We start from the raw sequence: 19,388 nt of genomic DNA on the forward strand, positions 1-19,388 counted from the left end.
TTAGTCTCCAGAGTTTTGACGCTGTGAACTATGCGTCATTCTCCATTGGCGAGCGCGTGCCTCGGTGTCACGTGACTTCTCTGTTGTTTGCTAACATCCCCGTGAAACAGGAACGGAGAAGTATTGAACTTGCCTTCTTTTTTTACTGTCGCTAAATTTTTTTTTTTCTTGTAAAAACATTTAAGAGAAGCTATTTCCTTACTATTAATTATGATTTAAGCGTCTTGGAAAAACTTTTAAGCAGCTAACGTTCAGTGAGGCAGCTGTTGTTTAGCTCAATATCATGTGAAGGTAAATTCTGTGTTGTGACAACATATTGATAAGCATATCTTTGCAAAGTCACTTAGTCGCTTGCAACTAAAATAAACGGCTTTATGTTAATTGTACAACGCGAAACTGTCATTTCATAGATTTGAATATAAATGTTTTTGTTTTTAGATGAACGCGCTGGTGGCTTTGTGTCATTTCTGTGAACTCCATGGCCCCAGAACACTGTTCTGCACCGAAGCGCTCCACCCTCCATCACCAGACCCTACTTCTCAGGTGGGGACCCCGTTGCCAGGCGACAGGGATGCTGATCGGGAGGGTGAAGGCCTGACCATGAGGGCCAACAGTTCTGCTACACAGAGAGGAGAGATGTGTGAAGTGAGTGGACTGAAAGGACACAGTTAACTACGCTATTTAAACCAGCTGTTTTTTTTAAGTTTAATTCTCTCTATCCTCTTTCTACTCTTCCCAGGGTTGCCGATCTCTTCCTTCATCTCATCCCGGCTTTGTGAGCATCGATGAAGAAACAGGCATTCGCTTCTTGAGCCATCAGCATCCCAGGCAGTCCCAGCTTTTCAGTGTGGTCAGGCAGGCCTGTGTACGCAGTCTTAGTTGTGAGGTAAACTAACCTAAAGAACCAAGAGCTGAAATATCTTGAAATTAATTCCCAAAAAATTAACAAACCTTCATGCCAAAATTTTAATTTCTTAGGTAAAAAATACAGCAGTTAAATCATTTATAGAATGTGATGTAATGTGACCATCACAGTGAATCAATCAATATGAATATTCTGCCCCAAGAATACTAAAGTCATGGAAAAAAATATTAGATCTACTTGTTGGGTTCATCAATATAGTGTTTTACATGTTTAATACCTAGAGAATACTATTACAAATAAGAAAATTGGGTTCTATTTTTTTTAAACATACCAGCTCAGCTATAGTACAAGGTGGAAGGACAGCCTTTATGGAATTGCTAACACAAGCAGGTAGCGTAATAGTAGCTCAATCCTAAATTAGATTGTTTACCTGGACTAATGTTGTTTTAAGAATTAGGTTAGAAAGGTCATTAGGCATTGCTCACATAAAAGGAATATTGCAATCGTGCGGATATGGTTGGTACTTGTTACTTGAGGGTTGGTTTAAAGAATTGTTTCCCAAAGTTTGGGCCTTCGGGTCCTCTAAATTAGTTAAACTAAACATTATAGGTTATAGTGGTTGTTAGTTGCAGCCCTAATTTCAATTCAACAATACTCTTTTATTCCAGAGGAAAGTTAGATAATTTAATGAAATTTAGTCATTCGACCATTAACATAGATTCATACGCCGATGAGGCAAGCTGCATCGCAGCCACAGCTGTCTTTGGGCAGACTTACAGATGAGAGGCACCACCAGGCCCTCTGTCCACCAACCGCAGGCAAGCAAAGTGAGGTTGCCCTATAGAGTTAAATTCTTTCTGTTGTTCCATCATTTAAGTTCTAGTAAACAAGAACGCTAGGACCCTTTTTACAACTGGATCCCCGCTCTTTTTCGCCCTTGTGTCCCTCTTTTGTCACACAAACTTGCCCCCACTTCCTCACTTCCGTATCTAGACCCACAGCTAGTTCGTGATTGTCCAACTTGCGTTGTGCCGTGGAACAACATACCGTAGACCACGCTTCAAAATGGGCATCTGCGACAAGCTCACTGAGACACACGCTGCGGGAGTATAACCAGCTCTTTACACAGCGTTCTCAAAGTTTGGGCCTTGTTATTCTTAAAGAATGTGTAGCTCAGCAGTAGGTTGATTAACAAAACAAACAAGAAATAACTAACCTGAACAGAAAATAAATAAAGAGCAGCAACTCTTTCTTAAATACCTTGAAAAATTACTAAAAGGTCTGAACCCTTGGAGGCGTGATGTAAAAAAATTCTGTTTCTAATCATTCCATGAAATCAGTTTTAGTTCTTGTACATTTTTTTAGGTAATCTTATTCCAGTTCCTTTGTTTTCAGGTGTGTCCTGGTCGTGAAGGGCCCATTTTTTTCGGTGATGAGCAGCATGGATTTGTGTTTTCGCATACCTTCTTTATCAAAGACAGTCTGGCTAGGGGTTTTCAGAGGTGGTACAGTATAGTTTTGGTGGCCATGGACAGGATTTACCTTATCAACTCCTGGCCGTTCCTTTTACGTCACCTCAAGCTCACTATACACAGTCTGCAAAGCACGGCTTTAAAGGTAGGGCATTAATTTGAACATGCAACACTAATGAAAACAAACCAATACATTTGCCTCATTTTTCTCAGAAAATAATCTTTTTTTTTTCCCTATCAGGTGTTTGACAGTGAACAAGGAGTTTGTCCACAGAGAGCTCTTAGGATGAACAGTGTATTCTCCCCTGCAGTTTTCCCCCACCAGAGGAGTGGCAATGCAGCTCGATCACTGACCTCCCTCACCCAGCACCCCAACCTCTGGGCTAGTTTGCACTGTTCTTTCAGCTGGTGATTTAATAACCAACCAAACTCTTATCTCACCATTACAGAATTTATTTTCTTATAATGCTAACCATGTAACTGTGTTTCCTTTCTTTTTCCCAGGTTGCTAAAAGCTAGTGGTAGTCGCCTAACAGAGAAGCTCCTCGAAGGGGCCCCCACAGAGGACACACTGGTGCTTATAGAGAGACAAACAGGTATACATGTTTACATCAATCAAAAATAGTTATTTTTACCAACCTGTTAAATGTGTTATAATCATTTTATATCTGAGAAAGAAAACGAGAAGAAAAAGAATAGAGCCAGCAGGATGTGATAAAAGATTGGCCTGGTGATAGATGGTAACAGTCGGAGCCACGTGTTTTGTTAGTGTGTTGGTTTTCCCGTTTTAAAGTCTGAAAACACTTCTTAAAAAGTCTGAGTCACTGAATGTTTCAGTGCAGGGTCGCTGCAGCCAGTAAAACCATGACAACACTTATACCTCGCCTTTTCCCGGCAGCTCCTACATTATTTAATCCAGGTCTAGACAATTACACTCTTTCAAGGAGTTAGTCTGTAAAAAAATAAGACCCTGTTCCTCAATGAGATTTTAACATTTAAAGAAATCAAGGCAAATGTATTTGATTCACCTCATCACACAGATTTTAACATTTTACCCATTTGTTTTATCTTTTTTTATTTAGTTTTTTTCTTAATGGCTCAATGCACACAAATTCAAAATTATATAAAGTTCTTTACAACCTGAATTTAAATCTTAGTTGTGATCCTTAAAGATATTGTGGATGATTTTCGCGAATTTTAAAAAAATTCCTAAAAATCGAATTTTAATGCTAGGGCATGCACAAGCCCATTTCTCGTCGTGCATATTGTGTTTAAAAGTTGCTGTTCTCATAGCTCACTCAAGCCCTAACCCCTAATTCTCTCAATCGCTAAATAGATAGGGGAATATATCGTGGACTTTATAGCGAACTCAGCTAACTTAACCGTTCAGACAGATGATCACTGCTCCACTGCGCGGTGCGGGCACCATCTTCATTATTAGTCACCACCGCTGTCAGGTAGCAACAGCTTATGGTGACAGCAGGCTGCTGTGACAGGAAATCCCAGAATGCCTTTTTGAGGATTTACCATTTTCAAAGAACTGAGGTGAGAAAGGTGAGCTTCAATGACTGCCTGAAACCGTAGCCCATCACACATATACGTCTGAAAGTGCGCATGCGCAGAAAAAGATGGCCAACTGGACGAGCACGTACTGTAGGATGGCTTTACATAAACGTATCCCCAGAATGATTGACAATTAGAAGGAACACTTATTTTAGATGATCCACCTGGAAATAAAAGATTATCCTCTATACTTTTAAGCCAGGTCTAGTTAAAACAGTAAATGGAACAGAACAGTGATCTGTTTTGGAAATTTGATTGATTTTTCACAATGCTGTGTGAACATGCTCTTTCAGAAAGGAGAGAGGAGTTATTCTATTATCTTTTGAAGGGAGGTTGCAAAAGATTAGTAACTGGACCAAAGGTCTACCATCCATTAGGAAAAAACATGCAACCAAAGCCATAGTGGAATGGTTTCTTGTATGTATTAGAATGGCTCTGGCAAAATTTAGATTTCAGTCTGTAGATGTGCAAACGTGTTACAAACATAGCCAAAACTATGGAAGTCTTCCCTTCACTTTAAGACTATCACTTTTTGTTAGTTTACGAGCTTGAGTGTTTCAAAGCATTTTAAATACAATAGAATGTAGTCAGGGGAAATTTGCAAACTTCACTGCTAGTTTTGATCTCTCCTTTGTTCCCCCCTGGATGATAGAGATTTGCCGCCCCTTTATCACACACAGCTGGACATGCACATTAATTGATCATTCCATCTAGACAAGTACTCAGGTACACTGTTCGCAGTTGGAAGTACTATCTTTCTTTGTTTTCACAGTAGGGGCCAGATGAGGGCAACAGTAAAGTTATTATCACCAAGATGGTCAAATTTAAGCTTCTCCTAAATTGTTTTACCAATTAAAGTTGTAGGGAAACGGTTGTTCCAATCGTTGCATTTCCAAATTCTCCCGAGGGATGCACGACTTTACACGAGTGAATAAAGTGAATGTGATTGGTCGTTTATCAAGAGAGTGGGATTGTTGTGGCGGAAGGTTCACAAGTAAGTGTGATTGTAGCCAGTGTCTCGGAAGCATCTTGCTAACCAGTTAGCAACTCAGTGCTAGCAGATTCCCAAAGGGAAATTACATTAGACCGAGTAGCACTTAATTGGTGACTTAGAAACAACACTGTCAAGGAACGCTATGGACAGCGGAAACATGCAAGAGGAGGAGAGTTTTGTGTCGGAGGTCGTGGATGAGTCTCCTCCGTCATACATTTTTTATTTAGAGGATGAAAGCGGGGAAGATGTTGTGGTAGAGGAGGCCAGGGCGGCAGAAGCTTGGTTTGGTCTAGAAGGCTCACAGCCGTACATGTTTGAGCCCTTTCCTCGCAATGCTGCCAGTTCTGTTAGCTCTACGCCTGCCGAAGAGACAGACATCCATCCCTGTAAACACCGGGATGTAACATACAGTGGGGCAAAAAAGTATTTAGTCAGCCACAAATAGTGCAAGTTCTCCCACTTAAAAAGATGAGAGAGGCCGGTAATTTTCATCATAGATATACCTCAACTATGAGAGACAAAATGAGAAGAAAAAAAATCCAGAAAATCACATTGTCTGATTTTTAAAGAATTTATTTGCAAAATATGGTGGAAAATAAGTATTTGGTCAATAACAAAAGTTCATCTCAATACTTTTTTATATGCCCTTTGTTGGCAATGACAGAGATCAAACGTTTTCTGTAAGTCTTCACAAGGTTTTCACACACTGTTGCTGGTATTTTGGCCCATTCCTCCATGCAGATCTCCTCTAGAGCAGTGATGTTCTGGGGCTGTCGCTGGGCAACACGGACTTTCAACTCCCTCCAAAGATTTTCTATGGGGTTGAGATCTGGAGACTGGCTAGGCCACTCCAGGACCTTGAAATGCTTCTTACGAAGCCACTCCTTCGTTACCCGGGCGGTGTGTTTGGGATCATTGTCATGCTGAAAGACCCAGCCACGTTTCATCTTCAATGCCCTTGCTGATGTTAGGAGGTTTTCACTCAAAATTTGACGATACATGGCCCCATTCATTCTTTCCTTCACACGGATCAGTCGTCCTGGTCCCTTAGCAGAAAAACAGCCCCAAAGCATGATGTTTCCACCCCCATGCTTCACTGTAGGTATGGTGTTCTTTGGATGCAACTCAGCATTCTCTCTCCTCCAAACACGACGAGTAGAGTTTTTACCAAAAAGTTCTATTTTGGTTTCATCTGACCATATGATATTCTCCCAGTCATCGTCTGGATCATCCAAATGCTCTCTAGCAAACTTGAGACGGGCCTTGACATGTACTGGCTTAAGCAGGGGGACACGTCTGGCACTGCAGGATTTGAGTCCCTGGCGGCGTAGTGTGTTACTGATGGTAGCCTTTGTTACTTTGGTCCCAGCTCTCTGCAGGTCATTCACTAGGTCCCCCCGTGTGGTTCTGGGATTTTTACTCACTGTTCTTGTGATCATTTTGACCCCACGGTGTGAGATCTTGCATGGAGCCCCAGATCGAGGAAGATTATCAGTGGTCTTGTATGTTTTCCATTTTCTAATAATTGATCCCACAGTTGATTTCTTCACACCAAGCTGTTTACCTATTGCAGATTCAGACTTCCCAGCCTGGTGCAGGTCTATAATTTTGTTTCGGGTGTCCTTTGACAGCTCTCTAGTTTTGGCCATGGTGGAGTTTAGAGTGTGACTGTTTGAGGTTGTGGACAGGTGTCTTTTATACTGATAACAGGTTCAAACAGGTGCCATTAATGAAGGTAACGAGTGGAGGACAGAGGAGCCTCTTACAGAAAAAGTTACAGGTCTGTGAGAGCCAGAAATCTTGCTTGTTTGTAACTGACCAAATACTTATTTTCCACCATATTTTGCAAATAAATTCTTTAAAAATCAGACAATGTGATTTTCTGGATTTTTTTTTCTCATTTTGTCTCTCATAGTTGAGGTATATCTATGATGAAAATTACCGGCCTCTCTCATCTTTTTAAGTGGGAGAACTTGCACTATTGGTGGCTGACTAAATACTTTTTTGCCCAACTGTAATGGTAAAGTAAATTGTTCTTATTTCAACCGTTGCGTAAATTAGCTGCGACATATGAAAAAATTAGATTGGCAGGGACCGTTGATATATGATTGGCCCAATTTAGGTGTACATGCTGATGTATAACTAACTGGCCTGCATAAGATAACGGGAAAAAAAATCCAGATTTTAAGACAGGACTTTTTTTTAAATAGAATTTTCTAACTTTTGGGACAATATCCTCTGATAAAGAGTACATTTATATACATGTTTAAGCCAGAATGATTTGACATTTAGATATGATTTCCCTACAACTTTAAAGATTGCTAACTACAGCTTGACAAAATATGGATGTTTGTAGAGATTCAGCAACATGTACAAATTAATTTGAATGTAGGCCAAGTCGTCTCATTGTTTGAGTTGGCACTTCTGCATATGTTCTGCCTTTTTCAATAAGTCTGCTGGCTGTAAATTATTTGGAAAACTCAAAGTCTGTGCCCATCCACAGACACAGACACACAAACATGTCTCTTTCTTTGTGGGGCCTTTCCATTGACCTCCCTTCATTTCTATACCATTTCTGCAGCCTAACCATCACACTTAGACTTAGACAACTTTCATTTTCATTTTGTACACACTAGAGATGTCCCGATCCAGGTTTTTGCACTTCCGATCCGATACCGATATTGTTTTTGGACTTCCGATCCGATACCGATACTGGCCGATACCAGCCTATCCGAGCATGTATTTTAGTTTAAGTTAAAGTATTTAGCCTTAGTTGTAAGACTCATATTGAAAAGGGTTTTAGTACTCTTGATAACATCTAGCCAGCTAAATTAGGTGAGATTGAATAAAACACAATGATTGGTAACAACAAACTTTCCTGTTTATTAAGAGATAAACACAAACTGGACAAAATTATGAATAGCAATCTGAAATTGCACAGTGAACAGTAAAACCGTAAACAGTTAAAGGTGCAAGTATTACTGTAAGTTTTAATAAAAATGCAAAACAGGTAAACACTGGCGCAAAATAGTGGAATGGATCGTTTCAATCGGCGAAACTGGAAAATACGGACCGGATTTTTTTTTTAAAACTGGATCGGCAGTCTGGATTGGCATTTTACATGCTTTGCCGATACGCATTTTTTTGCCAATATCGGCGTCCCGATCCGATACGTGGATCGGATCGGGACAAGCCTAGTACACACAGAGTGTATAAAAAATTACATTTTGTTTAGTACATCTTTCCAGATAGTAAATGAACATTTCCATTCCATAAAGTGCAGCATTGATCAATTGTAAACAGTTGGGAGAACAAAACTGGTGCACCCTAAACCTAACCATTACGTGTCCATACTCATCCCGAAACCTAAAGTCAATTCACACCATAGTCCTAAACATGACCCCTGACCCTAAAACGACAATTCGCCTCATGGGGTCCAGGTCTCGGGCCCCACAAGGAGCCGTCAGTCCCGACAAGGTGCTATTTTTCCAGAAAAGGTGCCACACAATGTATCAGATACAAGAATATGCACACAGAGAAATCAGTCACCTAATTACATCTGAGCTCCATGCCTCTCTGGAAGCTTTTTATTGACCAAATTATATTCCTGATCTGTTCCTTTTAAGTCAATACAGACAATTCAGATTTTATTTGTTGTTTTTATTACATTGCCTTTTTTAGTAGTCTTCATCACAATATTTTTTACAAGGGTATAATTCCTCTGATTATGAAGCAATCTAAAAAAAATCCCTTTAAAAAGGTATAAAGTCTACATTGGTACTGTCAGATAAATAATTAAATCAATTAAAATGCTCTACAATCACTTGAGTGATCAAAGCACTCACATGTCTCAATTGATCTTCTGTGCTTTGAAAGCACTTTGGCCTTTTTTCCTGATAGCATCTCAGTAATCCTTTTAATTTTACTTTCTATGTAAAAATAGAATCATTAGTAAGAAATTAATGACATCAGTACCAAAAAGTTATGAAAAGATGATCAGGGTTATGGAGGGGAACTTTGGGCATTCACGTCTTGGATTAACACAGGAGGTCTTTATAGTTTTTTCAGTATGTGTCAGCATTCTTTATTACCTCAGAACTGAGCTGTCCAGTAAGCACTAAATAAACCTGTCAGCTGTATGGTTCCTTTTATGGGTGAAGGGTTGTTACAGTAACAGGTTGGAGAAACATAGCAGACTATTTATTCTTGTCTCTAAACAAACTCTGGGAATTATTAATTATTTTCCTTGGTAATATTACTCACCAGAATAGATTTATATCCATGTAATCTTTTGGGTTTTTTTCCTTTTTCTTTTTTTTTAAAGCAACAAATCGGACCCTATCAAATTACATAATCGAGTCTTTGAGAAGGGCAACCCTTAGTGAGCTTAATATGTACCAAGTGCTGTAAACTGACCTGAAAAAGAATGTAATAGATCTCAATTTTAGCTAATACTTAGGTAAGAAGTTACGTAGTGCAACTTTAAAATACAAAGCAAAGTTTTGTTTCAATATTTAGATTTTTTTTAAGTTTCTTTAATCATTCAGATTAAAGCAAAGTCATTCTTAAATAAAAAAAGGCCATGGTTGTATTTCGCAATGCACCAGTCAGTCAGCAAGAGAACTGAATTAGCTTTACTCTACCCTTGGTTGCCTCTAGACTAAGGTAAAATGATGAAACATCGTTTTCAACTATTTAATGAATGCATCAAAACTCTACAATTCTCTCCTTTGTCACTATAAATGCATCCACAGTATGTGCTTCGATAGGTTGGAAAAAAAATGGCCAGAGTTATCAAGGTTGAGATATTTTTTTGTTTCCTTAATCAAAAAAGGACATGCAGCACATGTTGTTTTTTGTGTTACAGGTGATAGAAAATGAAAATGTTATAGACAGCTCAGACTTCCTTAAAAAAATCATGAGTGGATCTATAGTCCGAAAATCGACTCAATGTCTCAAACAAAGTAGGATCGGTTTTGCTCTGATACCAAGTAAAGCATAATGTTTTCTAAAATCTATGAATAAAAAGAAAGGTATTATAGAAAAAAAAACTGTTCTTTAAATACTTAATTCTTATTTAAGAGGTATAAGAATTATTGATGTTTATATATATATGTAAATTTGTTAAAGAAGCAGTATAAAAACTACGCTTTGACACACTGTTAAATCTGAAGCAAACTTCTGCATTGTACTGTCCAGCGATCTATGTAAAAAATCAGGCAACAAACCAAGAATACTGAGCAGTTATTTCTTAAGGGTTTTTTTGTTTTTAGTATTTTTATTAAAGATGAGAATAAAATGTGTGCAAATACAGTGAGTCGAAGTAAAAAATTACTTAATGGGATTAGGAAAATTGAAAGAAGTCTTAGAGCTGAAAGAAACTCGATAGATTTTTCAATGCTTAAGTGAAAAAAAACTACATGGCATAATCACTTAGGTTGTCAGAATTTAATCCACAATAATTTTTGTAAACAACCTTTCTCTGTGTGAATCACAAACATTATATGCAGAAGATATTTAATCTGAAGTAAATTACCCCATAAGGGTATGGAAGATTTAACGACAGTAGCTTGACCACAGGTAGGTTTTGTTTAGTCATCAACACAGAGAATGATGGAAAGCCCCCGTAATGATGGAAAGCCCCCTTTGTTATTGTAGTGTTAAAGACATGAGAAAGTTGTGTAGGTGAAAACACCAGCAGCACTGTTGCTGAGAGTAAAAGGTCTACTAATCTGCTCTGTTGTTGAAAATGTTATGAGGAAAGATTTTGAAATTGAACTTGTGATGGTGATGAGAGGGAAATAGAAAATAGGTGGAATCATGTGCACAATTGCAATTGATGCATTTTGTAAGACTTCCAGTTAAAAATAGCTTCTGTTATTTTGGATTACATATTCTTTTTGCCTCTCTTAGAACAAGAAGAGGAAATGAGCTGCTGGGAAGGAGCAGAAGGTGGCGGATCAAAGTCACCACTACTTCAACCAGACGGCAAACTGGGTCTGGAGTTCCTCTGTGATGCTTCAAAATTAGAAGATTTACCTGGTCCGAAATTTAGATCGCTAAGACATTTGAGACAGGTAGACATCAATTTTCATCATCCTAATGTGTACGATAACACCACAAAACTGAAAACACACAAAAAAAATGTTGACATGTACAATAGACATTTTCTGAATTTTCTCTGAAGGTCCTTGGGGCGAATGACTTCCGACAGCTAGCATGGCATGTGCTCATGGGAAATCAGGTCATATGGAGGAGTGCAGATCCTGGACTCATACAGTCGGCCTTCACTGTGCTAAAGGTACTCTGTTTTTTTAGCATTAAACCACAGTACAATAATATAATGATGATAATAGCTTCCTCTTTTAAATCAACTCAAATAACATATTAACATACTTTATATGATTAACATAAAGTATTCAGTATTTGCTATTTGCCTCTACACATTTTATATTTTTGGATCAACCACTGACACACAGTCACAGATTGGTTGCCAACTGTTGGTTTATGAAAAAGTTTGACCTACTGATATCACATTCTGATTCTGTCTTTATTTTTTTTTTTAGAAATGTTTAGATATAGTAAATGTATATTATAGCCTCCCTGCTCTGAGGATTCGTTATCTAAATAAATCAGGAGAGTAGCCAACATCAAGCAATGTCTTTAATAGAACATCCACGGTAAATATTGACCTTGGGAGTCAATGAAGTTGGGCCAGATACTTTTGAATCCTTTCTAATTATTAGTTCAACAAGGTTTATGACTGGTAAGTTAAATGTTTTATAAATTTTCTTCCCTAACAACAACTTTTAGCTTTGTAAGCTATCATGTTTAATAGGAGCTCAGACTGATGTACAGCTGCATGCTGGGTCATGTGACTTATTCAGCAACAGAACAGACATTTTCAAGTTTAAGTTTTGAGATGGTCAGTCCTCACAAGGCATCAGTGTGAACCACAAGCTCTCTATTGACCTTAAAAATAATTTAACAAATAGCTTATTAAGATAGTAGTTTGGTCAAAAACAACTTAATGCTGCTTTAAACTTGTCACCATTTAAGAAGCTACACTGCTTATTGAGTCTTCCCATTTTTACGTGGTTTACTAATGCTAAAAAATATTACCTGATCAGTGACTTGGTAGCACTTAGAAGGATGCTTTGGATTTGGGAGTTACCTAACTAACTGACCAGTCCAATTCTATCAACAGCTGGTCTCTTTTTGTTGCTCTAATACTGACTCTGGCCAACTAAAGCAATAATGCATGACTCTTGGCCAAAATATTAGCTTAATTTTAGATTCAGGTCAGTTTATAGCAATTGGTTCATATCGATGCTCTGTGAGGGCTGTCCTTCTCAAAAATTCGCCTATGTAGCTTTAGAGGGCCGGATCTGTCGCTGCACTACAGTTATTCAGCCCAGAGGCTTACCTCCCCTTATATACAAGAACTAACCCTAAAAATTTGTTGTTAGACAACAAAACGGCGGGGGTGGGGGTGGGGGGTTAATGTGGCTTTGTTCTTACAAGTAACTCCATGCAGTCTGCTATCAGATTCCAAAACACCGAGGGAAGCTGTTGGATTTTGGTGACAGTGCATTGTTGCCAGTTGTGCTAGACCTCTAACCTGGAAGTTTGAGGTCTAGTGCCCCTAGTGGCAGAAAGTTACACAGTTTTACCTTAATCAGTGCATCACTTCTTTCTAATCCAGTCCAATTTATCCGCGGAACCTTTGTGCTCTTGTTAGTCTTTGCTGCCAGTGGGCTGTGTGCGCTCTGTGCCATACAGTGCCCAGTATGAAGAGGCCTACAAATGCAACTTTCTGGGTCTCAGCCCTGATGTTCCTATTCCTGTCCACGTCAGTTCCTCAGGTACAACACAAACACTTGATGTCAGCTCAGCAGTTCAGTAGGACCACTTTGGGATACGTTTGTAAGGTCTGCTCTGTTTGTCACATAGAGTTTTCAGTGCTGGTGGACGTCACTTTGAAGACCTGTCAGGGTATGGCTGCAGGTGATGATGATATCTGTGCTCTTTATCAGTTCACCATCAGCAGCGCCAACACCCAGCCGACAGACAGAGGTCAGTCACTTATATGTTTTAAGTTACACAAAGGATGATTCTATACTAATGAAAGATTAGCTATGCTGGTTGTGAGCACAATGTATGATTGTTCTTTTTATTGATTGTCCTATATTTTCTTTATTTGCTTGTAAAATGTAGAAAGAACAACACTAAACTCTAAGCTCCATCTAAAGAAGCCAATAGTTTATTCAAAACAACAGTGTGATGTTTAATAAAATTAGGACTGATTATAAAGTCATTTTAATGAATAAAAATACTTTAAATTTCTTAATTCATTTCAGTAACTTTATTCACAATTTTTGCTCACAACTAATACAATCATATTTTAGACTAACTATAAAACTACTAGAGAGTATAAATTTAAAGCTCTCAGATTAATTTCACTTGATTTAAATATCATTTTGTAAAGCTCTGACAGGCTGTTACCCATTTAATCTGATTTTGATCTGTAATCAACAGCAGAGTTTAACATTCATTGAAATGCCTGTAACTGTTAAAACTGTCAATTTTCTGTAGTAAATATATGTTTCTCAAATGCTTAGTGTCAGATCCGTCACTATCTGCATTACTGCAAATCTATAAATACATAAAAGTCCTGTTTAGGGGGCAGAGGCACTTTACACATAAAATCCTAAAGCATATGTCCTTTACTATTTCATGAGATGATATGTAGCTAACTGCTAACAGCCAGAATTAGACACCCTAAATCAGGGATGAGCAACTCCAGCCCTCAATGGCAAGTGTCCTCCAACTTATGGGTTCACTCTTGGACCAAAACACCTAAATCAAATGACTGAATTAACTCATCAGTATGTAATCAATTTTACAATTATGCAAAATAATTTAATATAATCACAATTTCCCAAAACACGAATATCAAATCTCAAAGACACTCCTTTAATACAAGACTGATTTTCTCTCTCCAGCCCTTTAGGTGGCAGTAATACATTAAAGTGGGTTTGCCCCACACACAGAAGGAAGGGAGAGTAGCAGCTAACACACAGATTTCTCTATGCGGGTAGAACTACGTACTTTTCAACACAACAGCATCACAAAAATAAATTTGCAATCGTAGAATTTTTTGAGGAAAAAAAAAAATTATTTTTTGGTGATCTTTCAGCTATAGTCAATTTCAGCTTTGCTGTTATATGTTCACCCTTCTTGGTGACTAAAAAAGGGTAAAAAAAAGGTGTCCTTAATCTTACTACTGTGCTTCATTTCACTATGTCTAAACATCTTAGCAATGCTGTCAGGTGGGTTCTCACAGCAACAATGTAGAGCAAGCTGGCAGCAAATAACATTGTGCTTAAACTGAACAGAAACAAGTTCAGTTCAGCTTTGTTTTTAATTGGAATCTCAATAGTCGGGCCAGTCAAAAAATGTTTTTGTTACTTTCTTTTTTTTTTTGGTACACCTTTGTAATTACCAGTAGACACTGTGCAATGGGCCATCACAGACAAAAGATTGTTGGAAAACTGTCAAGATCTTTGTGTGAACAAGTTCAACTACCTGTATTGTTAGCTTCCTGAGATAAACTCATACACGGATTCGTCGTCTCCTGCTTATCCGGGTCAGGGTCATGGGGGCATCAGCCTCAACAGAGAGTCCATGACTTCTCTCTTCACGGACACCATTTCATTAGCTCCTTTGGCAAATGTCAGAGGTGTCCAAGTGCCAATGGATTATGTATCCCTGATATTGTTGTTTCAGTTAAGAGTCAGATTACATGACCATTTGCGAGGGCAGGAAAGTGGACCAAATGATAAATCGAGAGCTTTGTCTTTTGGCTCAGCTCCTTAATTTTACCACAACAGACCAGTGCATCCTCTGCACACTGGTACAGTATCCACATTACGCCAGTCTGTCAATCTCCCACTCCATTCTCCGACATACTTGAACTCCCCGACTTGAGGCAGGAACTATCCTACGACCTGAAGAGGGGAAGTCATATTTTTCTGGTCTAGATCCAGACTTTGAGAAGCTTATTCCCATCCCGGCCACTTTCCACAAAGCTGTGAACTGCCCCGACACATGCTGTAGATCTTAGCAGGAGGAAAACAGCAAAGCCTAATTCGCAAAAGGCAGGGTCGACATCTGATGGCCCCCAAACCAAGCACTGCCAGCCCTTGGCTGCACCTAGATATCTTGTCCATGAAAGCATGAAAAGGACCAGTGCCAGGGGACTTGTTCAGAGACCAGATGCCCCATAGAACAGGGCCACCAACTCGGTGCTCCTAGATCACCCAGACAGGGTAAAACTAGGGACACAGTCAAATGTTTTCTCCACATCAACAAGGCACATATGATCCAGTGAGCAAACTACCATGAACTCTTGAGCGCCCTGCAGGGGGTGTAGAGCTGGTCCACTGTTCCAAGACCGGAACACTGCATAAACCATACTCCTGGCAGAGTTTGGTAGTCAGCCAAAGCCTCCTCTCCAGCTCCCTGGCATAAGCCTTCCTGGGGAGGCTGAGCGGGGTGATCCGTGTTACAGCTGGTGATCTGTCAGATCACCCCATCAGACCAGCATACCCATAATCAATACGCATGCGCAAGACATCAGATTTGCATTTATCCCTTTTTTTGTACAGAGAATAGACTTTAAACTACCTCAACTGGCGTGTATCCCTTCAGTCATGTACAAAAAAAATCTATTTAAGATTAGATTGCCATATGCTTCAAAAAACACCAAACGGTAATTAAATTGTTTCTTTGTACATGGCTAAAGGGATACATGCCCGTTGAGGTAGTTTTAAGTTTATTTTTCGTAAAAACTAAAGCGATAAACTAAATACATAAACTAAAAGGATAAACTGGTATTGACTATGTGTATGCTGGTATGCTCATCTGATAGAACACCGGGTTTAGGAGATCCTCAAAGTACTCTTGCAATTGGCTGCTAAAACGGGCACAACAGCCCTTATGGCCACAGCTATTGGTGGCTGCTTGGCAACAGAGAATACGGTCAACTCCGGTTCTACATCATCAGCCTCCACCAGAATCAGAGAGAAGCTCTCCTGGATGTGGGAAGTGAACACGTCCCCATTAGTTTTAAGTCAAGTGTGCATGTCCTTTTGGTTGCTGTCATATTCAGAGGTCACCATGGAAAATACTTACCTAACCAGATATATATATAGGTTCCGGAATCATGGCAATAACCATTTTAGATCTTTTAGCTTCTAAGTGTAAACAGATAAGCTATAAATACACACATCAAACACTTTTTGTTCAACTAGAATCCCAAGTTTGTCTATCTTTTCCTTCTTTTTTCTCATTTTTTTTATGATTTATCTTACTGCACATAAATCCCACAACCTAAAGGCCTGTGTTCTTCATACTGTTTGTTGTGTATGTCTGGAGGCCTTTACAGATGGCGAACATTGATCTTGTGCATATTAAGTTGCTTAACAAATTTGAAATTGCAATCATCAAGCTTGTTGTTGCAAATTTTATTAAATCCATGTCACATAGTGTTTCTAGGGATAGTCTTATAAAATGGCTAAAAGTCACAAAAAGTAAAAAAAAAAAAAAAAAAAACAAGGGATAAAACAAATTATTAAAACAAGGTTGAAGTTAAAATTAGCTAGAGAGGATGTAAAAACAACACATGGAATAATATATATAAAGAAGATTAAGATATTATCTTGGTTTTTGGATCTTTTTAACCATGCTGACCTGAAGGATAAATCTTAATTCTGTACCTTGGACTCTAGCTGATATGATTTGTTAACAAGACTAGTTTATGTGAAGCTGCTTATTAATTGTGATTTAAGCCAGACCAGTGGTTATTGTGCAAGTTGTAAAGCTGTTCAGCCAATAAATAAACTTTGTGAACCTGGCTCCACATCAGAAAGTAATTATCTGGTCATTGGCTCTTCCCAGCCTGAATTCAGAGCTGCTCTGTAAGGAAGTTACTTATGCAACACACTTCCAAAGAAAACCTCTATAATCATATTTGTTTGCCGAGTTATGAAATTCTTAACACTGTTTATTTTGCTTCAGGTCCAACTTTACTGAACAAACTTGAGGTGGCCTTATCTAACGAGAATCTGTCTGTGGACGTTGTGTCTCACTGCCTGCTTTGTTTGAAGGAGGAGTGGATGAAGTGAGTAAGACCACTAAGATCAACATGAATATGAGAAAGATTTCATTGTTCTCATCAGAGGTTCTCGCTCTTTCAGTAAAGTCAAAGTGCTGTTCAAATTCTCTAAAGTGGACGGTCGAGGGAGGGAGGACACCCAGAGGGTTCTGACCCTGCTCGGTGCCACGGGGCCCGGGGAGGAAGACAACGTCAGGCTGTTGAAGTACTGGATGACTGGACTGAGCAAAACCTATAAGAGTCATTTAATGACAGCTGTGCGAGGAGGGGAGAGGAGCCCCAGCCAATGATAAAAAGAGGAGGAGGTGGGACATACTGAGAAAAAGAAAATGACTGCAATTGTATCTAAATGCTAAACGAAGCAAGAGGAAGTCTTTTAATGGGTAGTTCTGTTGGCCCTATGGATTCCTCATTAAATGAAGGAGCACTGTGAATGGGTGACAAGAATGATTTTGTTCATCCATTATTGTCTTTTTAAGTAATAAGAAATCTATTGTGTAGTTGCCTCAGATGATCATCCTGCACAGCTTAACAAAGAATCATATTGGATAAAGCATGGGATCTTTTTGTTAAAGGGAATTCTTGACACAGGCCTTTTATGTGAAAATTAACTTATTACTAACAGCCTTTGCACTTAGTTTATAAATGCTGATAGATCCGAAAGATATAAACCATAAGTCAGATGCTCCTTATTCTACAATTGGCTCCATCTGGTGGTTAACTGGGATAATAGAAGGAGTGGAAGTACAAGTGGGAGGTGGAGATGAATGTTTCTTCTCAAGCTCCCACTCACTTGTTTGAGTGGCCCTCAGCCAACATGTCTCAAGTGGTGTAAGAAAAGACTTTTTTGGGGTTTTCTGCAACTCCAATATGTACGAAATGCTTGCAAAACAAGCAGTTCTCGCACCAACTGGACCAACCGCATCTGCACATGTTTGGCGCCTTAACGAGCCAGTCGCACACTGATCCTCTGTGCTTTTACTCAAATCCAAAGCGTCTCTTGCTTGGCTGAGGTCCGCAGACTTCAGTCAATAAAACCCGGCAACATACGGCTCCATTTAAACTGAGTAGATTTTTCTTTTTTCAATTTGTTTTCCTTGACCTGAAACTATGTGATGATTGTGCAACCAGGGTTCTTGCATTCTGGAAAACTATGAGATCTGGTTTAAATGGATTCCACATCTGAATAAGTATAGAAAAAGAAAATAAAAAATGAAAAAAAATGGTTAAATTGAAATGTTATATCTATCTTTCTCTTTAAATATTCCCCCAAAACATTAAAATGTCTTTTGTTAATGCCTTGATATTTCAGTATAGGCTAATAAAAGAACTGAGAACTGTGGTAAAAAAAAAAAAATGGATTTCACCATCTCTGTGATCCCTATGGAACAGATGCATACTCAGCTTTATAAATCAGTTCATTAATACTGGATGATAGCTTTGATTCTAAAAACAATGTGTCAACTAATGCTTATTCTTCTCTACTCATAGCTTAAATCTGGATTTAATTTGCTCTGACTGTGTTATGTTGAAAAAAACAGTATCTTTAAAGTACTTGCATATTTTGCTCAACATGCAAGTGATGCATGAAGCAGGAAGACTGCACAAGGGATGAATATTTATAACTGTCAATGTAACGCATGCTAAAGGTTGAGAGGTTTCCACTTGATGAGGCCTCGGGGAGTTTTGAAGAGGGCGGGTGGCTTTATTTTTTTCCTCGCAGCAAGTTAGCTGAGGGGAAATGGAAACTATAGAGCAGCAGCAGAGATGATACTTTGCTTTCTCTTGACCCGCAATGACAAAGACCACGCAGAAGAACAGCATTTTCCTTTCTTCCTTCCTTGACAACTTGCAAAAATCAGAAGCAACAGGATGCTGCAGGATGACCTGAGGCCTCAGATCAACACGTTATAGACAAGCTGTTGATAGCTGCTCACAGTATTGGAATTTAATGTAACGTGATGCACATCTATGACGTTTTCTTAAGTGACCGTGAGGAGCTGTTTCACGTAGAATGACATGCATGTTCTGGCAGTTTAGTGTTGCAATCCTGCTTGTCTGACTGACAAGGAATGTTATTCTTTGTGTTATTTAAAGCAAAAACAAAAGCAGCACATGTGACAATCAGGATGATAATGACTCTAAGGCAGATCTGCAGGCGCAGAGGTGCGGGGGAGACTTAAAATGAGAAACATACGCTCCAACTGCATGACTAAGCCTCCTTGGCCCTTGTTTGGAAATGGGGGAAGGGGGGTGAGGGTGTCAGGGAATGTGGGGAGCGGGAGGAGGGAGTCGGGTCAGTCAATAGTGAGGTAA

At 39.0% G+C, this 19,388-nt stretch overlaps 1 protein-coding gene across 1 annotated transcript; it reads left to right on the plus strand.

The window, feature by feature from the left end:
• The first annotated feature begins 47 nt into the window (after nt 1–47).
• Nucleotides 48–18,429, plus strand: flcn (folliculin). Its single transcript, XM_038284224.1, has 12 exons — nt 48–120; nt 439–645; nt 740–886; nt 2,261–2,482; nt 2,579–2,745; nt 2,842–2,933; nt 10,808–10,971; nt 11,082–11,195; nt 12,636–12,759; nt 12,848–12,970; nt 16,976–17,078; nt 17,155–18,429. Exons 2-12 carry the CDS (start codon nt 439–441, stop codon nt 17,360–17,362), a joined length of 1,671 nt encoding a protein of 556 aa, XP_038140152.1. The 5' UTR covers nt 48–120; the 3' UTR covers nt 17,363–18,429.
• The last annotated feature ends 959 nt before the right edge of the window (nt 18,430–19,388 follow it).

Source organism: Cyprinodon tularosa, unplaced genomic scaffold, assembly GCF_016077235.1.
Source record: "Cyprinodon tularosa strain WSP-4 unplaced genomic scaffold, ASM1607723v1 ctg2, whole genome shotgun sequence".
Taxonomy (NCBI): Eukaryota; Metazoa; Chordata; class Actinopteri; order Cyprinodontiformes; family Cyprinodontidae; genus Cyprinodon; species Cyprinodon tularosa.